Source organism: Entelurus aequoreus, linkage group LG08 (genome assembly GCF_033978785.1).
Source record: "Entelurus aequoreus isolate RoL-2023_Sb linkage group LG08, RoL_Eaeq_v1.1, whole genome shotgun sequence".
NCBI classification, from domain to species: Eukaryota; Metazoa; Chordata; class Actinopteri; order Syngnathiformes; family Syngnathidae; genus Entelurus; species Entelurus aequoreus.
In genome coordinates, this window is record NC_084738.1 from 25,175,220 (window position 1) to 25,194,221 (window position 19,002).

At 40.2% G+C, this 19,002-nt stretch overlaps 2 protein-coding genes across 2 annotated transcripts in view; one reads left to right on the plus strand and one right to left on the minus strand.

Moving 5' to 3' along the window:
* Positions 1-3,023, minus strand: part of atpaf2 (ATP synthase mitochondrial F1 complex assembly factor 2) — a 14,453-nt gene extending 11,430 nt beyond the window's left edge. The window contains exons 1-3 of the mRNA XM_062056099.1: positions 2,633-3,023; positions 2,511-2,555; positions 470-618 (exon numbers count right to left, since the gene is read on the minus strand). Of these exons, the coding sequence (XP_061912083.1) occupies positions 470-618; positions 2,511-2,555; positions 2,633-2,753 (315 nt within the window). The 5' untranslated portion in view covers positions 2,754-3,023. The remainder of the gene's footprint in view (positions 1-469; positions 619-2,510; positions 2,556-2,632) is intronic.
* Positions 2,890-18,091, plus strand: LOC133655703 (glucose-induced degradation protein 4 homolog). The gene is made up of 6 exons (XM_062056100.1): positions 2,890-3,520; positions 3,820-3,879; positions 13,962-14,069; positions 14,146-14,247; positions 14,314-14,444; positions 17,232-18,091. Exons 1-6 carry the CDS (start codon positions 3,329-3,331, stop codon positions 17,293-17,295), a joined length of 657 nt encoding a protein of 218 aa, XP_061912084.1. The 5' UTR covers positions 2,890-3,328; the 3' UTR covers positions 17,296-18,091.
* The last annotated feature ends 911 nt before the right edge of the window (positions 18,092-19,002 follow it).

The following is a 19,002-nucleotide window of genomic DNA, read 5'->3' on the forward strand; positions in this document are numbered from 1 at the left end:
GTTGTGTGTGGGGTTAGTGAGTCCCAACTAACGTCTATAAAATGCACACAAAGAACCGTTTGCACCTTCTCTTGTGACTGGCGGGCGGTCAGCGCCATAAAGCTGAGCGGGTCCCTGGGTAATTGGGGTGCGGACAACCAACAGGACAGACTAAGTTCAACAGCCCAGTAAGGCAATTAGTCTAGGAGAAGGATCTCTGATATAAAATACCCCTTCCAACCCGCACCAAGCCAGCGTGGAAGGTGTAGGCTAATAACCAGCATGAAGAGTACGCCAAGAGAGATTGTTCACTATGGCAGAAACATGCTGAGGCTTTCGTCCAGCAGTGGACTGACAACGGCTGATGATGATGATGATGATGATGAACTAGTTACTGGTTTTTAGTAACTAACCCAACACTGGTGAACATATATGTCTTTCTGCAAAAATACTAGACGTGTATTTGTAGGAATATGGACCAAAATCATACCAGGTGCATCGTATAAAACTTGAGCGTCTCTCTTTGAGCATCCCATTCAGTTGCCACGGCGATGGCGAGGGCTTCATTTGGTATTGTGAAGAGCTTCCCTCCTGGAGTTTTTAGCTTCCTTTGGTCTAAGTTGATCTCAAACAAACCTCCTAAATGGGACAATTCAAAAACAGACGTATCTTTAGTAGTATCTCCAACAACAACATATGCAACCTAAACTCAATTTGTATATATTTTTTCCAATTAGTACGGTGTCTGTAAGGGGCAAAGTTGGAGCAACATTCAAGCAATTCAAAACACAAAAATGATCCAAAGCCTCGTCATTTCGACCAGAAAGCAAAGCTTAGCAGGCCCATTGTCAGGCAAAGTAAAAGGGTGTTACCCCCGACGAAAACATCGGTCCTGGAGGGAACGTCTCCCCTGCGCTCCTTGACTACGGTCTAGAACTGGGAGCCGAACACCAGAAAATGTGTAAACCTCGGTAGGTGATACTGTTACGTGATTAGCTGTTAGCGTGTCCCTCCCATTGCTCAGTGACACTTTGTATTCGCTAGATTCCCAAAGCGCGAGTGGCTTTATGAAACAAATCTCGCTTCATATTTTGTGTTGTTTTTGACCAAAAAATATACATATACTGTATATTTAATATTTTATCCAAGCATTTTATATTGAGTGTGTGTCCATCGCAAAATATATTGATATTGTATTATCGGCCCAGCCCTACTGCTACCTCTATCATTTAAATAGCAAAATACTGTTACTATACTATAATACTGTGCCATTCTCACTGCTGGACTCTGGAAAGAGGTTCCTTAGCCTCCGTAGCAGAACCTACAGGTTCTGTACAGCTTCTTCCCTCAGGCCATAAAACTCTTGAACACATCATAATAATCCCCTCACTTTCCCCCAAAAACCAATTAACTCGCTGGAATATAAAGACAATATAACATACATCTATAAACGTGGATGCATATGCAAAAGTGCAATATATTTATCTGTACAGTAAATCTATTTATATCTGCACGTTATTGCTCTTTTATCCTGCACTACAACGAGCTAATGCAACAAAATTCCGTTCTTATCTGTTCTGTAAAGTTCAAATTTGAATGACAATAAAGTAAGTCTAAGTTAACAGTGGGAGCGTTTTTTAATATCTAAATCGGCGTCTCAAAACTTAAAGGTATCATTTTTTTGATGCAGTAGTGTAACTCGATAGACACTGCTATCCAATTATGCAACTGGTAGGGTTTTTTTTTGGACGAAAAAGCTAATTTCAACAGAACGCTGGCAAAACATTTTATGACAAAAACTTGGTAATTGTAAAAAACATATAAGAATCAGAATCACTATCAGAATAGTTTTTATTGCCATTGTTTGAGAACGGGTTCACAAACTAGGAATTTTTCTTGCCGCAATCGTGCAACATAAAACACATATAACACAGAATAGGTAATAAAATGAGCTGTAACTGAGCTATCAGATCTTGTTATTGTTCATGTGTCTGATGGCCAAGGGGAATATGGACAGTATATAATTATATATATATATATATATATATATATATATATATATATATATATATATATATATATATATATATATATATATATATATATATATATATAATATAAACCGTTTTAAAACAAATATATTCTGTTAAACTACTAATGGTGACATACGCTAGCCAATGGCGTTCCTGTTATATTTTTGGTTTAAAAAAATAACTGTGAAAAAGTTGCAAACAGACACTTTAACAAAGAAAATACCTGCATGCACTTTGCCTCTTCAAAAGACGTCAGTTTTGTTATTTTAAGCTTTTCTCTCATGCAGTTCTTTTTAGCGTTTGTGAAATTTTAGATCCGGACCTATGGCTGCTGTGTTTGTGTGATTTCATCACAATCTGACAATTTAATTTAAAGTGTATTATTAATTTCTAGCATTTCCCCGTTGTATTTATTTGATGGCGTTAGTGTTTTGGATCAGTTTTGGACATTGCATCCCACTTGCCGGCCACCGTAGAGTAGACATTATTTAAGCATACCTTCTCCTTGGGTTATGCTGACATCCTGATAAAATCGTTTTCTTTCTGGAAAATAAGAATAATATCTCACTTAACTTCTGCAGAAGAGGTTAAGAACAAGTATCACGTGTGTTTATACTTACCTGTTACGGCTGATGATGAATATTTAAGCGTATATTTGAAAGTCTGACGATTCCTTTGTATTTTACAGGGTGAAAAGGCATTTCCCAACCTAATTGGGAGTCTTGCAAGGCTTTTAAACATCGCTGCAGTTGTATGTAAACGGTAAGCCTAGCTAAACACAACTGAAAGGCTACGCTAGGTAAACAAACGACCCATAGTGTGTATTTCGCATCAGCATTGAATTAATACGGTAGGAATTAAATGAATACTTTCGTTTTGTTTTTACCTACTAACTGGAATTTCCTTATCTATGTTCTAAAGCACGCGTGTGACCTTAGTCTGTCAGGCAGCCTGGTAGGTTCTAGGAGAGTAGGGAAATGTAGTTCTGGGCGTGCCACTGTGCATTTCTATATAAGATGCACGAACTACACTTTAAACCCGTGAAGCTTTCGACCAATGAAAATCCAGCATCTTCGAATGTTGAATATGATTAGCCAATGAGAGGCGCGAATGCATTTGCCTTCATCGTTGCGTCGAAGTCCACTTACTTTCCTGGGAGCTCGGTCCCTATCACACTACAACGTAAGGCTCCGAGGAGAATTTGGAGGCTGGAGGTCTGCTTCAGACCCCCGCAACGCTTCTTCGTGGACACCGACAGAGTCTGTCACTCAGTCGGCCATTGACCATTTTGGTGCCCAGCCAGCGAAGCGGGAGCCATGCCTGTCCCCGCTGGATACATTAGCGGCTCCCATTGCGCGGCCTTCGCGTCCTCGGCCTCACTTATTCCGCCGCCCCCGATCAACACCCAGCAACCCGGTGTTGTCACCTCGCTGCTGTATAGCGGCTCCAAGTTCAGAGGGCACCAAAAGAGCAAAGGGAACTCTTACGACGTGGAAGTTGTTTTGCAGGTGGGCATTTGAATGGAATTAATGTAAAATAGCGTAAAATGAGAAGTGTGACAGGGCGCCGTGGGTGATCTGTCAAACAGGGGGTGTGATGATTGACAGCTGGGCAATCAATGAGCGCGGCCCTAGCTCGCTCAGCTCACTGTCGGTTAGCACAGCCCGTTGCTACGCTAACAGAATGACAGTTTTCATTCATAATCATCACTTAAGCTTGCGTTTAGCGTAACTCCCGTTGTATGCAGCTGCATATTTATGAGTGTCATGTTCGAAATTGAGCCACGTTTGTTTTCTTTTCCTTTCAGCATGTCACCATGGAGGACTCTTACTTGTGTGGTTACCTGAAAATAAAAGGACTGACTGAGGTGAGACACACACACACACACACACACATATATATATATATATATATATATATATATATATATATATATATATATATATATATATATATATATATATATATATATATAAATAGAGATATAGAGCTATAGATAGTGTGTGTAATGTGTATATATGTATAATGTGTGTGTATGCATATATATGTATATGTATATATAAGTGTATATATATGTGTATATATATATATATATATATATATATAGTGTTAGTGTATATATATGTGTGTGTGTGTGTGTATGTATGTGTATATATATATATACATACACATGCATACATACATACACACACATTATATATATATATATATATATATATATATATATATATATATATATATATATATATATATATATATACACACACACACACTATATTAATTAATAAGTACAGACCTAACTGCTTGGCATCTCTGCCTGTCGCACTTCCTCCAGTGCACTTCGAGGTCAGCTGCAGGGTCGTCAGCTGGTGCCACCGTTCACTGATGTTTTGCCCCCAAGCCAGGACACCTCGCGGTGGGGGGGCAGTGGCTAAGCGGGGACGTCTCCCCGCGCCACTCCCTGCAACTGACCTCAATGGGGTGTTGAGCCCCAAGTGTTGTCCCTCCTTCTTAGCCACATCCAGAAATTTGCCTTCTCTGCCTCCTCTGCCAACTTCTTAATGGCCCTCCTCAGGCTGTAACCGGTCATTCCCGCCGCACGCAGGAGCCGGGTCGCAGAACCTCCTACGAAGCCCCTGCATCCGATCTCCACGGGGTGAATGGACGCAGACCAGCCTCCCCCCTTGCAGTCCTCTGCAAGGTCGCTGTACTTTGACCGTTTGAACTCATTTGCTACTGGTATTCCCTCCTCCCATGGCACGGTTAGTTCAATGATGAGGACTTTCTTAGCAGCTGAGGACCACATCACAACGTCTGGTCTTAGCGTTGTCTGTATTACCTCAGTTGGGAAGACTAGCAGCTTGTCCAGGTCAACGCGCATCTCCCAGCCCTTACCAGGGGTAAGCAGAAGTGATGATCTTCCCGCCTCTGTCTTCTGTCCTACCTCTGCTGGTTTGATGAAATTGATGTTTGGCCGATGGCGATCTGTGGCGTTGTTTGCCCCGACTCTGCATCTCTCCAACAGCTCTGCCAACTTCCTCAGCACCTGATTGTGTCGCCAACGGAAGCGACCCTGCGTCAGCGCGACGTTGCAACCTGAAAGGATATGTTTGAGTCCTGCATTGTCTTGCTGCACAGGGAGCACTTGCCCTCGCTTCCGAACCACTGGGCGAGGTTTCGAGGGCATGGCAGGGTGTCATACGCTGCCCTCACGAGGAAGCTAAGCCGAGATTGAGGAGTTCGCTAGATGTCGGCTCAGGTTATGACTCTTCTGATGGTATCCTCCCAGCGAGTCAATGCCCCCTGTTTTCCCTGGGATACGGCCTTGATCCAACACTGGTCTTGCGCCACTTGTGTGACCTCTTCCACCACCATGGCCTTCCTCTGCTGTCTCGTGGCTTTGGACCAGAACTGGACTGGTTGCCCCCATCCCAGTCCTGCCCGGCTGTCTTGAACTCTTCCCAGAATCTCCTTTTACTTCAGCCTTGAGACAGCTTGGTCCACTTCCACCTGAGCCTTCCACTTTCGTCCAGTGCGGACAGTCACCGCTGCACTCTTCACAGCTTCGTCTCTTGATTCCCTCAACTCCAGTACAAGGCGAGTCTTCTCCTGCCTGTAACCCAGATTGATTGACTTCAGAGGAAGTTGCAGAATGTTCTTGCCGATGTAGCAGTTGTATCGATGTAGCAGTTGTTGCTGAGGAAGCTGGATATCCTTTTTGCCAGGACAGAGAAAAATACTTTTCCCTCCACGTTCAGTAAAGCGATTGACCTGAACTGGCTGATGTTGGTTGAATTTTGCTCCTTGGGGATGAATATTCCAACTGCCTCTTGCCACTCCGCTGGAATGGATTGCTTCTTCCACACAACACTCATGAGCTTCCACAAGATTGTGGTCACTTGCGGACAGTTTTTATACACCTTGTAAGGAAGCTCGTTTGGTCCTGGTGCAGAGGCTGATCTGGCTTTCTTAAGGACTTCTTTAATCTCGCTCAGCCTAGGTGGGGAAGTGTCGAATGGGGTCTCTGGGGGCTCTGGATGTGGCACATGGCCTGGTGAACCAAGTGGTGTATCTTTGGCTGCATCCGTATACTAGTCCTTGATGTGTTGTTCCAGATCCTCTTTCGCGATGGACAGCTTGGCACTTCGCTTTTCGTCCAGGAGCTGACGGGCAAACCGGAAAGGATCCTTGAAGTCTTTTCTTTCCTTCTCCTTTCGTTTCCGGCGCCTTCTGAGTCTCTCTGCCCGACGCAGCTTGGCAAGACGCTGCTTGAGATCATCCCATAGCACTTTGAGCCCTTCTTTTTCCTCCGCGGCTGCTTTCCTCCACCTCTTACGCAACTGGCGCCTGTTGGTTATAAGCCCCTTGATGTCCCTCTCCCTCCGTCCTTTGTGCCTCTGGGCTGTGGCTCGCTTGGTCGCGCTCTCTCCGAACTTCTCTCTGCACTCCTCATAAATGATGTTACTCGGCGAGGTTAGTTTACGCTCAACCGTCCCTCGCAGGGAATGCTCCAGTACCCCTCTCAGGTGATCGTCAAGCTTGCGCCATTCTGCTTGGTTGCTTGCCTTCGCCCTCTTAATCTTCTTGCGCCTTTCTGGATGTTTGCGTTGGCTCTCTGACTGTGCAACTCTCTGGGGGACTGCATGAGCTTCGCTCTCGGGTGCTGCATTCATCTCCCCTCCTGCTTCCACTGCCGTTTCCCCCTCAGCATTGCTGGGACCCTCTGCACTGTGGTTTGTCACCTGGCATTGGGTCTCTTCCGTCTGACCTGCCGAAGCAGCGTGGTTATGCTGGTCGGGAGTACTCCCACACTTCATTCTCCCTTGATGAATCCGCAGTCCTTTAAAAGAAGTCACCTTCTGCCACCCGCATTTACACTTCCGGAGAACCTTCTCATTGTCGTTTTCCGTTCCGTTTGATCCGTCAGAATAGGCCCATCTTCCATCCCGCCTCTCGGAGGGCCTTCGGGTTGTTTTTTCTTATGCCTTTTCGTAGTCAGTTTGTAGGTGCTTCCTCCTGAGGAAGCAAGTGGGTAAGGTGACTAACCGCCCACGCCTGGTACGGTCTCTCCCGTCGTCCACCGGTCTTTCCCGGTTGCCCACCAGACTTTCCTGGCTGCCAACTGCTCTTTCACAGTAGTCGCTGGTTCCCCAGAAGTGTCAATTAATAAGTACAGACCTAACTGCTTGGCATCTCTGCCTGTCGCACCTCCTCCAGTGCACTTCGAGGTCAGCTGCAGGGTCGTCAGCTGGTGCCACCGTTCACTGATGTTTCGCCCCCAAGCCAGGACACCTCGCGGTGGGGGGGCAGTGGCTAAGTGGGGACGTCTCCCCGCGCCACTCCCTGCAACTGACCTCAATGGGGTGTTGTCCCTCCTTCTTAGCCACATCCAGAAACTTGCCTTCTCTGCCTCCTCTGCCAACTTCTTAATGGCCCTCCTCAGGCTGTAACCGGTCATTCCCGCCGCACGCAGGAGCCGGGTCGCAGAACCTCCTACGAAGCCCCTGCATCCGATCTCCACGGGGTGAATGGACGCAGACCAGCCTCCCCCCTTGCAGTCCTCTGCCAGGTCGCTGTACTTTGACCGTTTGAACTCTTGTGCTACTGGTATTCCCCCCTCCCATGGCACGGTTAGTTCAATGATGAGGACCACATCACGACGTCTGGTCTTAGCGTTGTCTGTATTACCTCAGTTGGGAAGACTAGCAGCTTGTCCAGGTCAACGCGCATCTCCCAGCCCTTACCAGGGGTAAGCAGAAGTGATGATCTTCCCGCCTCTGTCTTCTGTCCTACCTCTCCTGGTTTGATGAAATTGATGTTTGGCCGATGGCGATCTGTGGCGTTGTTTGCCCCGACTCTGCATCTCTCCAACAGCTCTGCCAATTTCCTCAGCACCTGATTGTGTCGCCACCGGAAGCGCCCCTGCGTCAGCGTGACGTTGCAACCTGAAAGGATATGTTTGAGTCCTGCTTTGTCTTTGCTGCACAGGGAGCACTTGCCCTCGCTTCCGAACCACTGGGCGAGGTTTCGAGGGCATGGCAGGGTGTCATACGCTGCCCTCACGAGGAAGCTAAGCCGAGATTGAGGAGTTCGCCAGATGTCGGCCCAGGTTATGACTCTTTTGATGGTACCCTCCCAGCGAGTCCATGCCCCCTGTTTTCCCTGGGATACGGCCTTGATCCAATACTGGTCTTGCGCCACTTGTGTGACCTCTTCCACCACCATGGCCTTCCTCTGCTGTCTCGTGGCTTTGGACCAGAACTGGACTGGTTGCCCCCATCCCAGTCCTGCCCGGCTGTCTTGGACTCTTCCCAGAATCTCCTTGTACTTCAGCCTTGAGACAGCTTGGTCCACTTCCACCTGAGCCTTCCACTTTGGTCCAGTGCGGACAAATATATATATATGTATATATATATATATAATATATATATACATACATATAGTGCTAGTGTATATATATGTGTATATATATATATATATATATATATATATATATATATATATATATATATATATATATATATATATATATATATATATATATATATATATATATATATATATACACACATACTATATATATATATATATATATATATATATATATATATATATATATATATATATATATACACACAGTATATACTGTATATAATATAATAAAATGTGTGTGTGTGTGTGTGTGTGTATGTATATATATATATATATATATATATATATAGTGCTAGTGTATATATATGCGTGTGTGTATGTATATATATATATATATATATATATATATATATATATATATATATATATATATATATATATACATATATATATAGTGTGTGTGTGTGTGTGTGTGTATATATATACTTATATATATAATATATGTATATATGTATATATATATATACACATACATACATATATATATATATATATATAGTGCTAGTGTATATGTGTGTATATATATACACACACTATATATATATATATATATATATACATACACTAACACTATATGTGTGTATATATATATATATATATATATATATATATCGACATACATACTATATATATATAGTGTTAGTATATATATATATATATATATATATATATATACACACACACATTATATACTGTATATAATATAATCAAATGTGTGTGTGTGTATATATATATTGATTGATTTATATATTTATTTCAAATATGCATAAAAACAAGAGCAAGCCTGATCCAATACAGTGCAATAGCCTTAACAGCCATTATAACAAAATGAAAACAATGGAGAATAACAATCGAAAACAAATGAGCATTGGACTTTCTTTTATTTTTATTTTTCCTATTTGAAAAGGAGTGAGAAGAAGTTTACACTTATTTTATCCCACTCCTTTTCTTTAAATCATAAATTACTCTGAGCTAGAACTACCTGTTCACTCTATGTACAAACTTAATTAACTTGTATATACATAAATTATAGACATATACATACACATGCACACTACACACATACATAGCCACACCGTTACCACTAGTGATCATGGAAATGGTATCATGCCACCATAGCAGCACCACTGCCTCAATGACTCTTCTGTAACATAAACAACCCAATATCAAAGCCCTTCTTCATCTATGTACCTCTGGAATACCATGTACCTATACTTCTTTTTAAACTGGTTTATGTTTGGACATTGCTTTAACTCCACATTCAAACCATTCCATAATTTCACTCCACACATTGAAATACAAAAACTTTTAATGGTCGTTCTATAACTAAGCATTTTGAAATTTAAATTCCCCCTTAAATTATAACCCCCCTCTCGTGTGCTGAACAATTTTTGAATGCTTCCTGGGAGTTTATTTATTCTGGCTTTATACATTATTTGTGCAGTGTGATACAAAATAATATCATTAAATTTCAATATTTTTACTGTAAGAATAGTGAGTGAGTATGGTTCAGATATCCAACCTTGTTGATGATGCGTACAGCTCTTTTCTGAAGTATAGTTATTGAGTTTAATGAGCTTTTATAATTATTCCCCCAGACTTCCACACAGTAGGTTAAGTATGGTAAGACTAATGAACAGTAAAGAATGTGGAGTAATTTATGATCCAGAACCTGCTTTGCTTTATTTATTACTGAGATGCTTCTTGACAGCTTAGATTGTACATATGTACAATCGCATATGTACATGTACATATGCGATTTCCAGTTAATTTGATAGTCAATTGGAACTCCAAGGAATTTTATTTCAAAAACCCTTTCAATATCCACCCCATCTATTTGTATCTGCACCCTTGTTTCACGTGTCCTCTTTCCAAACAGCATTAACTTAGTCTTAGTCAGGTTTAATGACAATTTATTATAGTCAAACCAAGTTTTTAGTTTACTCATTTCTTCCATAATGACTTCCTGCAATTGATTTAAGTCATCCCCTGAACAAAAAAATATCAGTGTCATCAGCAAATAACACTAATTTTAATAATGTAGACGCTTTACATATATCATTGATATACAGGATGAACAGTTTTGGCCCCAACACTGACCCCTGGGGGACACCACAAGCAATGTCCAAACACGATGAACAGCAATCCCCCAATTTCACAAACTGTTGTCTCTTATTTAAGTAACTTTTAAGCCAGTCTAGTACAACTCCCCTGATTCCATACTTTTCCATTTTATTGATTAATATATCATGGTTAATTGTGTCAAATGCTTTTTTTAGATCAATAAATATTCCCATTGCATATTGTTTCTTTTCTATGGCATTTGTGATTTCCTCTACTGTTTCAACTATTGGCATTGATGTAGATCTGTTTGATCTAAACCCATATTGACAGTGAGAGAGTAATTTATGCTTTTCTATAAATGCATCTAACCTGTTATTGAATAGTTTTTCTAATATTTTAGAGAATTGTGGAAGTAAAGAGACAGGTCTATAGTTTGTGAAGTGGTGTTTGCTCCCAGTTTTAAACAGAGGTATAACTTTAGCTATTTTCATTTCCTTTGGAAATGCGCCGGTTTGAAATGACAAATTGCAGATATATGTTAATGGTTTTGATATCCCTGTAATGACCTTTTTCACCAATGCCATACTAATGTCATTGGAGTCAGTGGACATTTTGTTCTTACATTTGTTTACAATATCCAACACTTCTTCACCCACTGCATTTAAAAACAATAGAATTGGGATTTCTCTCCAACAATCCCTCCATATTTTTACCAGTTGTTTGTGGATCTGGGATTTTTTCTGCAAATATATATATATATATATATATATATATATATATATATATATATATATATATATATATATATATATATATATATATATATATATATATATATATATATATATATATATATATATGTATGTATGTATGTATGTATGTATATATACATATAGTGTTAGTGTATATATATATACATACACACACATATATATATATATATATATGTATATATATATATATATATATATATATATATATATATACATATACATATACATATACATATAGTGTTAGTGTATATATATGTGTATGTATATATATGTGTGTGTGTATATATATATATATATATATATATATATATGTATATATATATATATATATATATACATATACTGTTAGTGTATGTATATATATGTGTGTGTGTATATATATATATATATATATATATATATATAAATATATATATATATATATATATATATATATATATAAATGATAAATGGGTTATACTTGTATAGCGCTTTTCTACCTTGAAGGTACTCAAAGCGCTTTGACAGTATTTCCACATTTACCCATTCACACACTGATGGCGGGAGATGCCATGCAAGGCGATAACCAGCAGCCATCAGAGGCAAAGGGTGAAGTGTCTTGCCCAAGGACGCAACGGACGTGACTAGGAAGGTAGAAGGTGGGAATTGAACCCCAGTAACCAGCAACACTCCGATTGCTGGCACAGCCACTCTACCAACTTCGCCACGCCTATGCATGTATGTATGTATACACTACCGTTCAAAAGTTTGGGGTCACATTGAAATGTCCTTATTTTTGAAGGAAAAGCACTGTACTTTTCAATGAAGATAACTTTAAACTAGTCTTAACTTTAAAGAAATACACTCTATACATTGCTAATGTGGTAAATGACTATTCTAGCTGCAAATGTCTGGTTTTTGGTGCAGTATCTACATAGGTGTATAGAGGCCCATTTCCAGCAACTATCACTCCAGTGTTCTAATGGTACAATGTGTTTGCTCATTGGCTCAAGGCTATTTGATGATTAGAAAACCCTTGTGCAATCATGTTCACACATCTGAAAACAGTTTAGCTCGTTACAGAAGCTACAAAACTGACCTTCCTTTGAGCAGATTGAGTTTCTGGAGCATCACATTTGTGGGGTCAATTAAACGCTCAAAATGGCCAGAAAAAGAGAACTTTCATCTGAAACTCAACAGTCTATTCTTGTTCTTACAAATGAAGGCTATTCCACAAAATTGTTTGGGTGACCCCAAACTTTTGAACGGTAGTGTGTATATATGTGTGTGTGTGTGTGTGTGTGTGTGTGTGTGTGTGTGTGTGTGTGTGTGTGTGTGTGTGTGTGTGTGTGTGTGTGTGTGTGTGTGTGTGTGTGTGTGTGTGTGTGTGTATATGTACATATATATGTATATATATATATGTGTATATATATATATCAATCCAATGTTTATTTATATAGCCCTAAATCACAAGTGTCTCAAAGGGCTGTACAAGCCACAACGACATCCTCGGTACAGAGCCCACATATGGGCAAGGAAAACTCACCCCAGCAGGAACCATCCCGAGCGGAGACGGGTCAGCAGCGTAGAGATGTCCCCATCCGATGCACAGGCTAGCGGTCCACCCCGGGTTGGGAGCAGAGTAGAAAAGAAAAGAAAAGAAACGGCAGATCAACTAGTCTAAAAAGGGAGTCTATTTAAAGGCTAGAGTATACAAATGAGTTTTAAGATGAGACTTAAATGCTTCTACTGAGGTAGCATCTCTAACTTTTACCGGGAGGGCATTCCATAGTATTGGAGCCCGAATAGAAAACGCTCTATAGCCCGCTGACTGCCATTGTTGTCCGCACTGTAGTCAATAAGCTCATTCTTTTTTGCTATCTTCTTGTTGTGGGGCAGACTGGCTCGTAAATGCAGATGCATCCTTCGCTGTTGCCATTTTTAATACAAAGTAGAGTATAGTTCAAACTTAATCTGTCAGTAGACTCGCTATGGAAGCGCTAAAACTACAACACGGATGGCGAGGAGAAGACGGTCCAAGTGGAGGCACGTAAATAAGACCGCCCACAAAACAGCGCATTCTGAAGAGACAGTCAGAAAACAGATTGAAAACGGTCTGTAAAACATAATCCATGCAAAATTTTGACAAAAAAACTCACCATTACATGTTATGTAAACCACAACTAAGTGTTTTATATGTAGAAAAAAGTATACTTTAGTCCCTTTTGAAAAAAAAAAATACCCAAGATTTAGGGAATCCACAATCTTTGAAACTATCAATCAAACTTATTATAAATCTCCTCGAGCCCCCAAAACAGTAAACGTTGCAAAATAAATCTCATTAAATATTAATTATTTTAGGTGAAACCAAAGTCCCGCAGTCATATATTTTCATTTTGGTATGGCAGCCATTTTGGGAAGACAGACAGACTTCTATTTCATTGGACACATCACAGTGGAAAGCACAGGATGTCTCTGCCACAGAACAACAGGGTTTGTTTCTGTTAAGTAACAAGGGTGTGAAACATTTGTCCATTATAGAGGACTAAACTGCATTGCTTGATGCTCAGAGAATAGGTAAAAAATTGTTTCTAAAAATCAATGCTAATGCAGGAAACTATTTCAAATGACAAGAGGTCACAGTAAGCTGCGTGTCAAGAGAAGTTAATAATTACTTAATTTTTTCTGGCCGGTTTTGCAGGAATACCCGACTTTAACCACGTTCTTCGCTGGCGAGATCATCAGTAGAAAACGGCCGTTTCTCACCAGGAAGTGGGATGCAGACGAGGACGTGGATCGTAAACACTGGGTAAGGTGACCACTCCATTGAGTCTACAGTTGGCAGGTTTACTATTAAACTGTAATGTTTTCCTGTCTGTGATCAGGGCAAGTTCCAAGCCTTCTACCAGTATGCAAAGACTTTCAACACGGATGAGTTTGACTATGAGGATCTTAAAAATTCTGATTATATCTTCATGAGGTGGAAGGTAAGACATCATTGCATTTATTGTTTGAGCTGGACATGGAGTCATTACATTCTTTCTCCTTATTAGGAACAGTTCCTGGTCCCAGACCACACAATCAAAGACATCAGCGGTGCTTCTTTTGCTGGATTTTACTACATTTGTTTCCAGAAATCCACAGCAACAATTGAGGGCTACTACTACCACAGAAGCTCAGAATGGTAACCACAGCAGATGATTATTCCTTGTATATTCTTGTGTATACATCAAATGCAGCTGGCCATAGTCAGGTTGACAGATGCATTTTTATTTCAGGGTCTGCTTAGCAACAGCAAATATGCTCACTTGATCCACCAACCTTTTATTGATAAGGTGGGGTATTACATTTAGAGTTCACATTCTTCATTTTTAGTTTTAAAGGAAGTGTCATTTTTAGTTCCTTCTTTCCCATTCACGGTTTAATCAAACACCTTGCAATGCTCCATGTGAGTTTCCTGAAGTGGAATATTACAAAACCCAAAACCAGTGAAGTTGGCCGTTGTGTAAAACGTAAATAAAAACAGAATACAATGTGGTTTGCTAATGAATACACTGCGAAGACAGGATACTTAACGTTCGAACTGGAAAATGTAATTTTTTGCAAATATTAGCTCATTTGGAATTTGTTGCCTGCAACATGTTTTAAAAAATCTGGCACAATTGGCAAAAAAGACTGATAAAGTTGAGGAATGCTCATCAAACACTTATTTGGAACATCCCACTGGTGAACAGGATAATTGTGAACAGGTGGGTGCCATGATTGGGTATAAAAGCAGCTTCTGTGAATGCTCAGTCATTCACAAGCAAGGATGGGGCGAGAGCCACCACATTGTGAACAAATGCGTGAGCAAATTTTTGAACAGTTTAAGAAAATTTCTCAACAAGCTATTGCAAGGAATTTAGGGATTTCACCATCTAATATCATCAAAAGGATAAGAGAATCCAGAGAAATCACTGCACGTAAGCGGCTAAACCCGTGACCTTCGATCCCTCAGGCAGTACTGCATAAAAAAACCCTGACATCATTGTGTAAAGGATATCACCACATGGGCTCAGGAACACTTCAAGAAACCACTGTCAGTAGCTGCAGTTCGTCGCTACATCTGTAAGTGCAAGTTAAAACTCTACTATGCAAAACGAAAGCCATTTATCAACAACACCCAAAAACACAGCCGGCTTCGCTGGGCCCGAGCTCATCTAAGATGGACTGATGAAAAGTGGAAAAGTGTTCTGTGGTCTGACGAATTCACATTTCAAATGGTTTTTGGAAACTGGATGTCGTGTTTTCCGGACCGAAGAGGAAAAGAACCATCCGGATTGTTATAGGCGCAAAGTTCAAAAGCCAGCATCTTTGTATAAATATGTAATTTTCCGGACTATAGAACCGGTATATAAGCCACACCCACAAAATTTTTAAGAAAAACAAATGTGTCCATTGCATTTATTAGCCGCACCGGACTATAGGCCGCAGATATATACATTGTGAAATGAGTTATTTATACAGAACGAGTCTGTAAATGTTTATTTACATACCTTAATTGTTTCCTAACGGTGTCTGTCACACGGCTGATCAAACGGAACAGAGGTCATCGTCATGCACCCACTAGCTGTGGAAGCTCGCTTTCCAATCACCAAGACAGACTAAATAAATAACTCAACGGTGACGTTTTGGTGAGTTTACAAAACTGAAACAATACAAAAATAATCTTATTGTAAGTTAGTGATACTAACAAAGACACTTGTAAACATACTTGCCAACCCTCCCGTTTTTACCGGGAGACTCCCGGTATTCAGCGCCTCTCCCGATAACCTCCCGGCAGAAATTTTCTCCCGACAAACTCCCGGTATTCAGCCGGAGCTGGAGGCCACGCCCCCTCCAGCTCAATGCGGACCTGAGTGGGGACAGCCTGTTCTCACGTCCGCTTTCCCACAATATAAACAGCTTGCCTGTCCAATGACTTCATAACTGTAGAATGATTGAGGGCGAGTTCTTGGTTTCTTATGTGGGTTTATTGTTAGGCAGTTTCATTATCGTCCTCCCAGCGCGGTAACAACACACAACAGCAGTCACGTTTAGTCTACAGTAAAGCAGTTCGTCTGCCGTAAACAGCAATGTTGTGACACTCTTAAACAGGACAATACTGCCATCTACTGGATAGCCTCCAGAACACTGAAATTCAAGTATTTCTTTTATTTTTATGTATAATAAAATAAATATATATATATATATATATATATATATATATATATATATATATATATATATATATATATATATATATATATATATATATATATATATATATATATATATATATATATATATATATATATATATATATATATATATATATATATATATGAAATACTTGAGTTGGTGAATTCTAGCTTAAATATATTCCCCTCTTAACCACACGCCCCCCACCCCCCACCTCCCGGTATCGGAGGTCTCAAGGTTGGCAAGTATGCTTGTAAATGTGTTAGCATATTAGCTGATGCTAGCGACGCTAGCTTCATTACATTACGGTAGCACGTACCAATATGCTTGAAAACACTCTTAACAAAAATGGTGCGGTTTAGTAAGTAAGAATGGTTTGATTTATACTGTAAAACTTACAAACATTGCTTGAAGGGATGAATGAAGATTCTATACAGGTAGTAACGCTACGGATGGCTAAAAGATGGAACGGCACTTCCGGCTTCAGGTTAAAAGCTCAATATAAACAGAGGGGCAATGCACCACTGCAGCACCTGCAGTGAACAAACTCTTCCAAAAGATGGCACCATAGCACAAACAATAAATAACACCTATTCAGTGCGTTTGCTTTCGCCGCACTGTTTTATAAGCCGCAGGGTCCAAAGCGTAAGAAAAAAGTAAAGCGGCATATAGTCCGGAATTTACGGTAAGTATTTGTTAGGAAATGTGTATGATCTAGGCCTGTTGTAACTTGAAATGTCTCTCACCTTAGGTACCAATCCCTCAATCTCACTCACGTCACAGAGCACAGCGCTGCCATTTATGAGTTCCGGTGACCCTGGCTGGCATCGTGGATCTTGTGTTGGACAGACTTGAGGCAAAGCAGAGGTCTGCAGATGCTACTGAGACCAGAAAAAGACAATTTGGCATTTTGGAAGTGTGACGCGTACACAACAGGCTCAACTTTGCGATCAAGATCGGGATGCGAGAGGACACTTGAATGTACGTCGATTGGATGAGGCAAAAGAAAAGAGGAAATGCGTTTCTGTTTCCTTGCTGAGGCGTGCGTGGAAAGTCAGAAGCAGCATCAGATCCCCGGTGTGGTTTTTACCTGTCATTTGTGTATTTTCAAGAAGACACTTTTAGGCTAAGTTGGGAAGCCACTTTTGTCCGGGGTCGGACAAGGACTCCTTCAGGGGGTCCGCTTGTATCAACAAGAACCAAGAAAGAACTCTTCAGGTTTTAGGAATGGAGCTTTAATCAGCCCGTAAGCTGTTCATGGCAGTATAAACAGTATTTTGTTGGTTCTGGATGTTAGCCTGCCAAGAGGATATTTTTGTGATTCCACTCTAAAAGATGGGACACTGAGCAGCACTTTTAAGGCTTCCAAGTTGGTGACACACAAAACAAGCTCCCTCCTCGTGTCCATCAAATATGCTTTTGAATCACATGTGGTGTTGTTCCATTGTTACTTTTGCACAAGGATGGACTTCACCTTACTAACACTCATACGTCCCGGCTACACTCGCTTAAAGCTAAATGGAGAGAAAGCTTTTTAACTACTCTGAAATGTTTGTCTGGGGAGTGTTGAGAGAAATCAATCATGAAAGTATTATAACAGAGTATTTTTTACCCAGATTTGCATCAAACAAAGCTTTTTATGTGTCCTTTTTAAATTATAGAGTATCCGCCTTTTCCGTACATTGAAGTCTCTTTGACTATGCAACATTGTTCAACATAGCACTCTCCAAACGTCAAGCCTCACTTTTCAGAGATGTATTCTTTCCCCAGAGTATATGAAACAAACATTGTATCTTCATTTAAGTTTTTACTGAAGTCTTTTCCTGATTGTCCTCCCTTGTCATGTGACTGTGCCATGTTGTTAAAAGTTTACCAGAGTTGTGCTGTTACAGATCAAGAGATTAACTCTGAGTTGGGTTGAATGAACTGGATTTGAAAAGAGATCATATCACCACAAACTTGTCTGTTTCTGTGTAACACTTTAGCAAACATCCATCCCCGGTCTTTGCTGCCCTCTAGTGGCCGGAAGCGTTCCATGCAGTATATTATGCACCAATCCAGACGAGGAAACCATATTCTACGAAATACTGGAAACTTAATCATCCAAAATGTTAATACATGGGTGAAATAATGTGTTTTATTGTTTGTAGTGGATCAATACAACATGAACAAATGGTATTGTGAGCTGCACCTCTAGGACATATTTGCAAGAATTGATTTAATTCCTCCACTTTTTTTTTTCCCAGCTTGCTTCATTGACTTACAAGAGGTATACTTTTAAAAACACATTTGTCAGTGAAACCAAATAAATATATCAAGAACAAGAGCGGTGTAAAATCCCATCACAGTCTCGTGACCTAAATTATTATTTAAAATATATATATATTTGTATGTCTTTATTGTTAAATGTGCTTAGTGTCCACATACTATTAGCATAAATGGGGATGCATTTAATGTATTTGCTGACTCTTTGCTAAAAACATCAGATTTAGAAAAACATGAGGTTATAGGTTTATTTTGAG

What these genes read in the sequence shown, in the direction of transcription:
- LOC133655703 (XM_062056100.1), top strand. Translation starts at nt 3,329, where the DNA reads ATGCCTGTCCCCGCTGGATACATTAGCGGCTCCCATTGCGCGGCCTTC. An exon ending in ACGTGGATCGTAAACACTGG is followed by an intron (nt 14,070 to 14,145) that starts GTAAGGTGACCA and finishes GTCTGTGATCAG; the next exon opens with GGCAAGTTCCAAGCCTTCTA. An exon ending in TACCACAGAAGCTCAGAATG is followed by an intron (nt 14,445 to 17,231) that starts GTAACCACAGCA and finishes CTCTCACCTTAG; the next exon opens with GTACCAATCCCTCAATCTCA.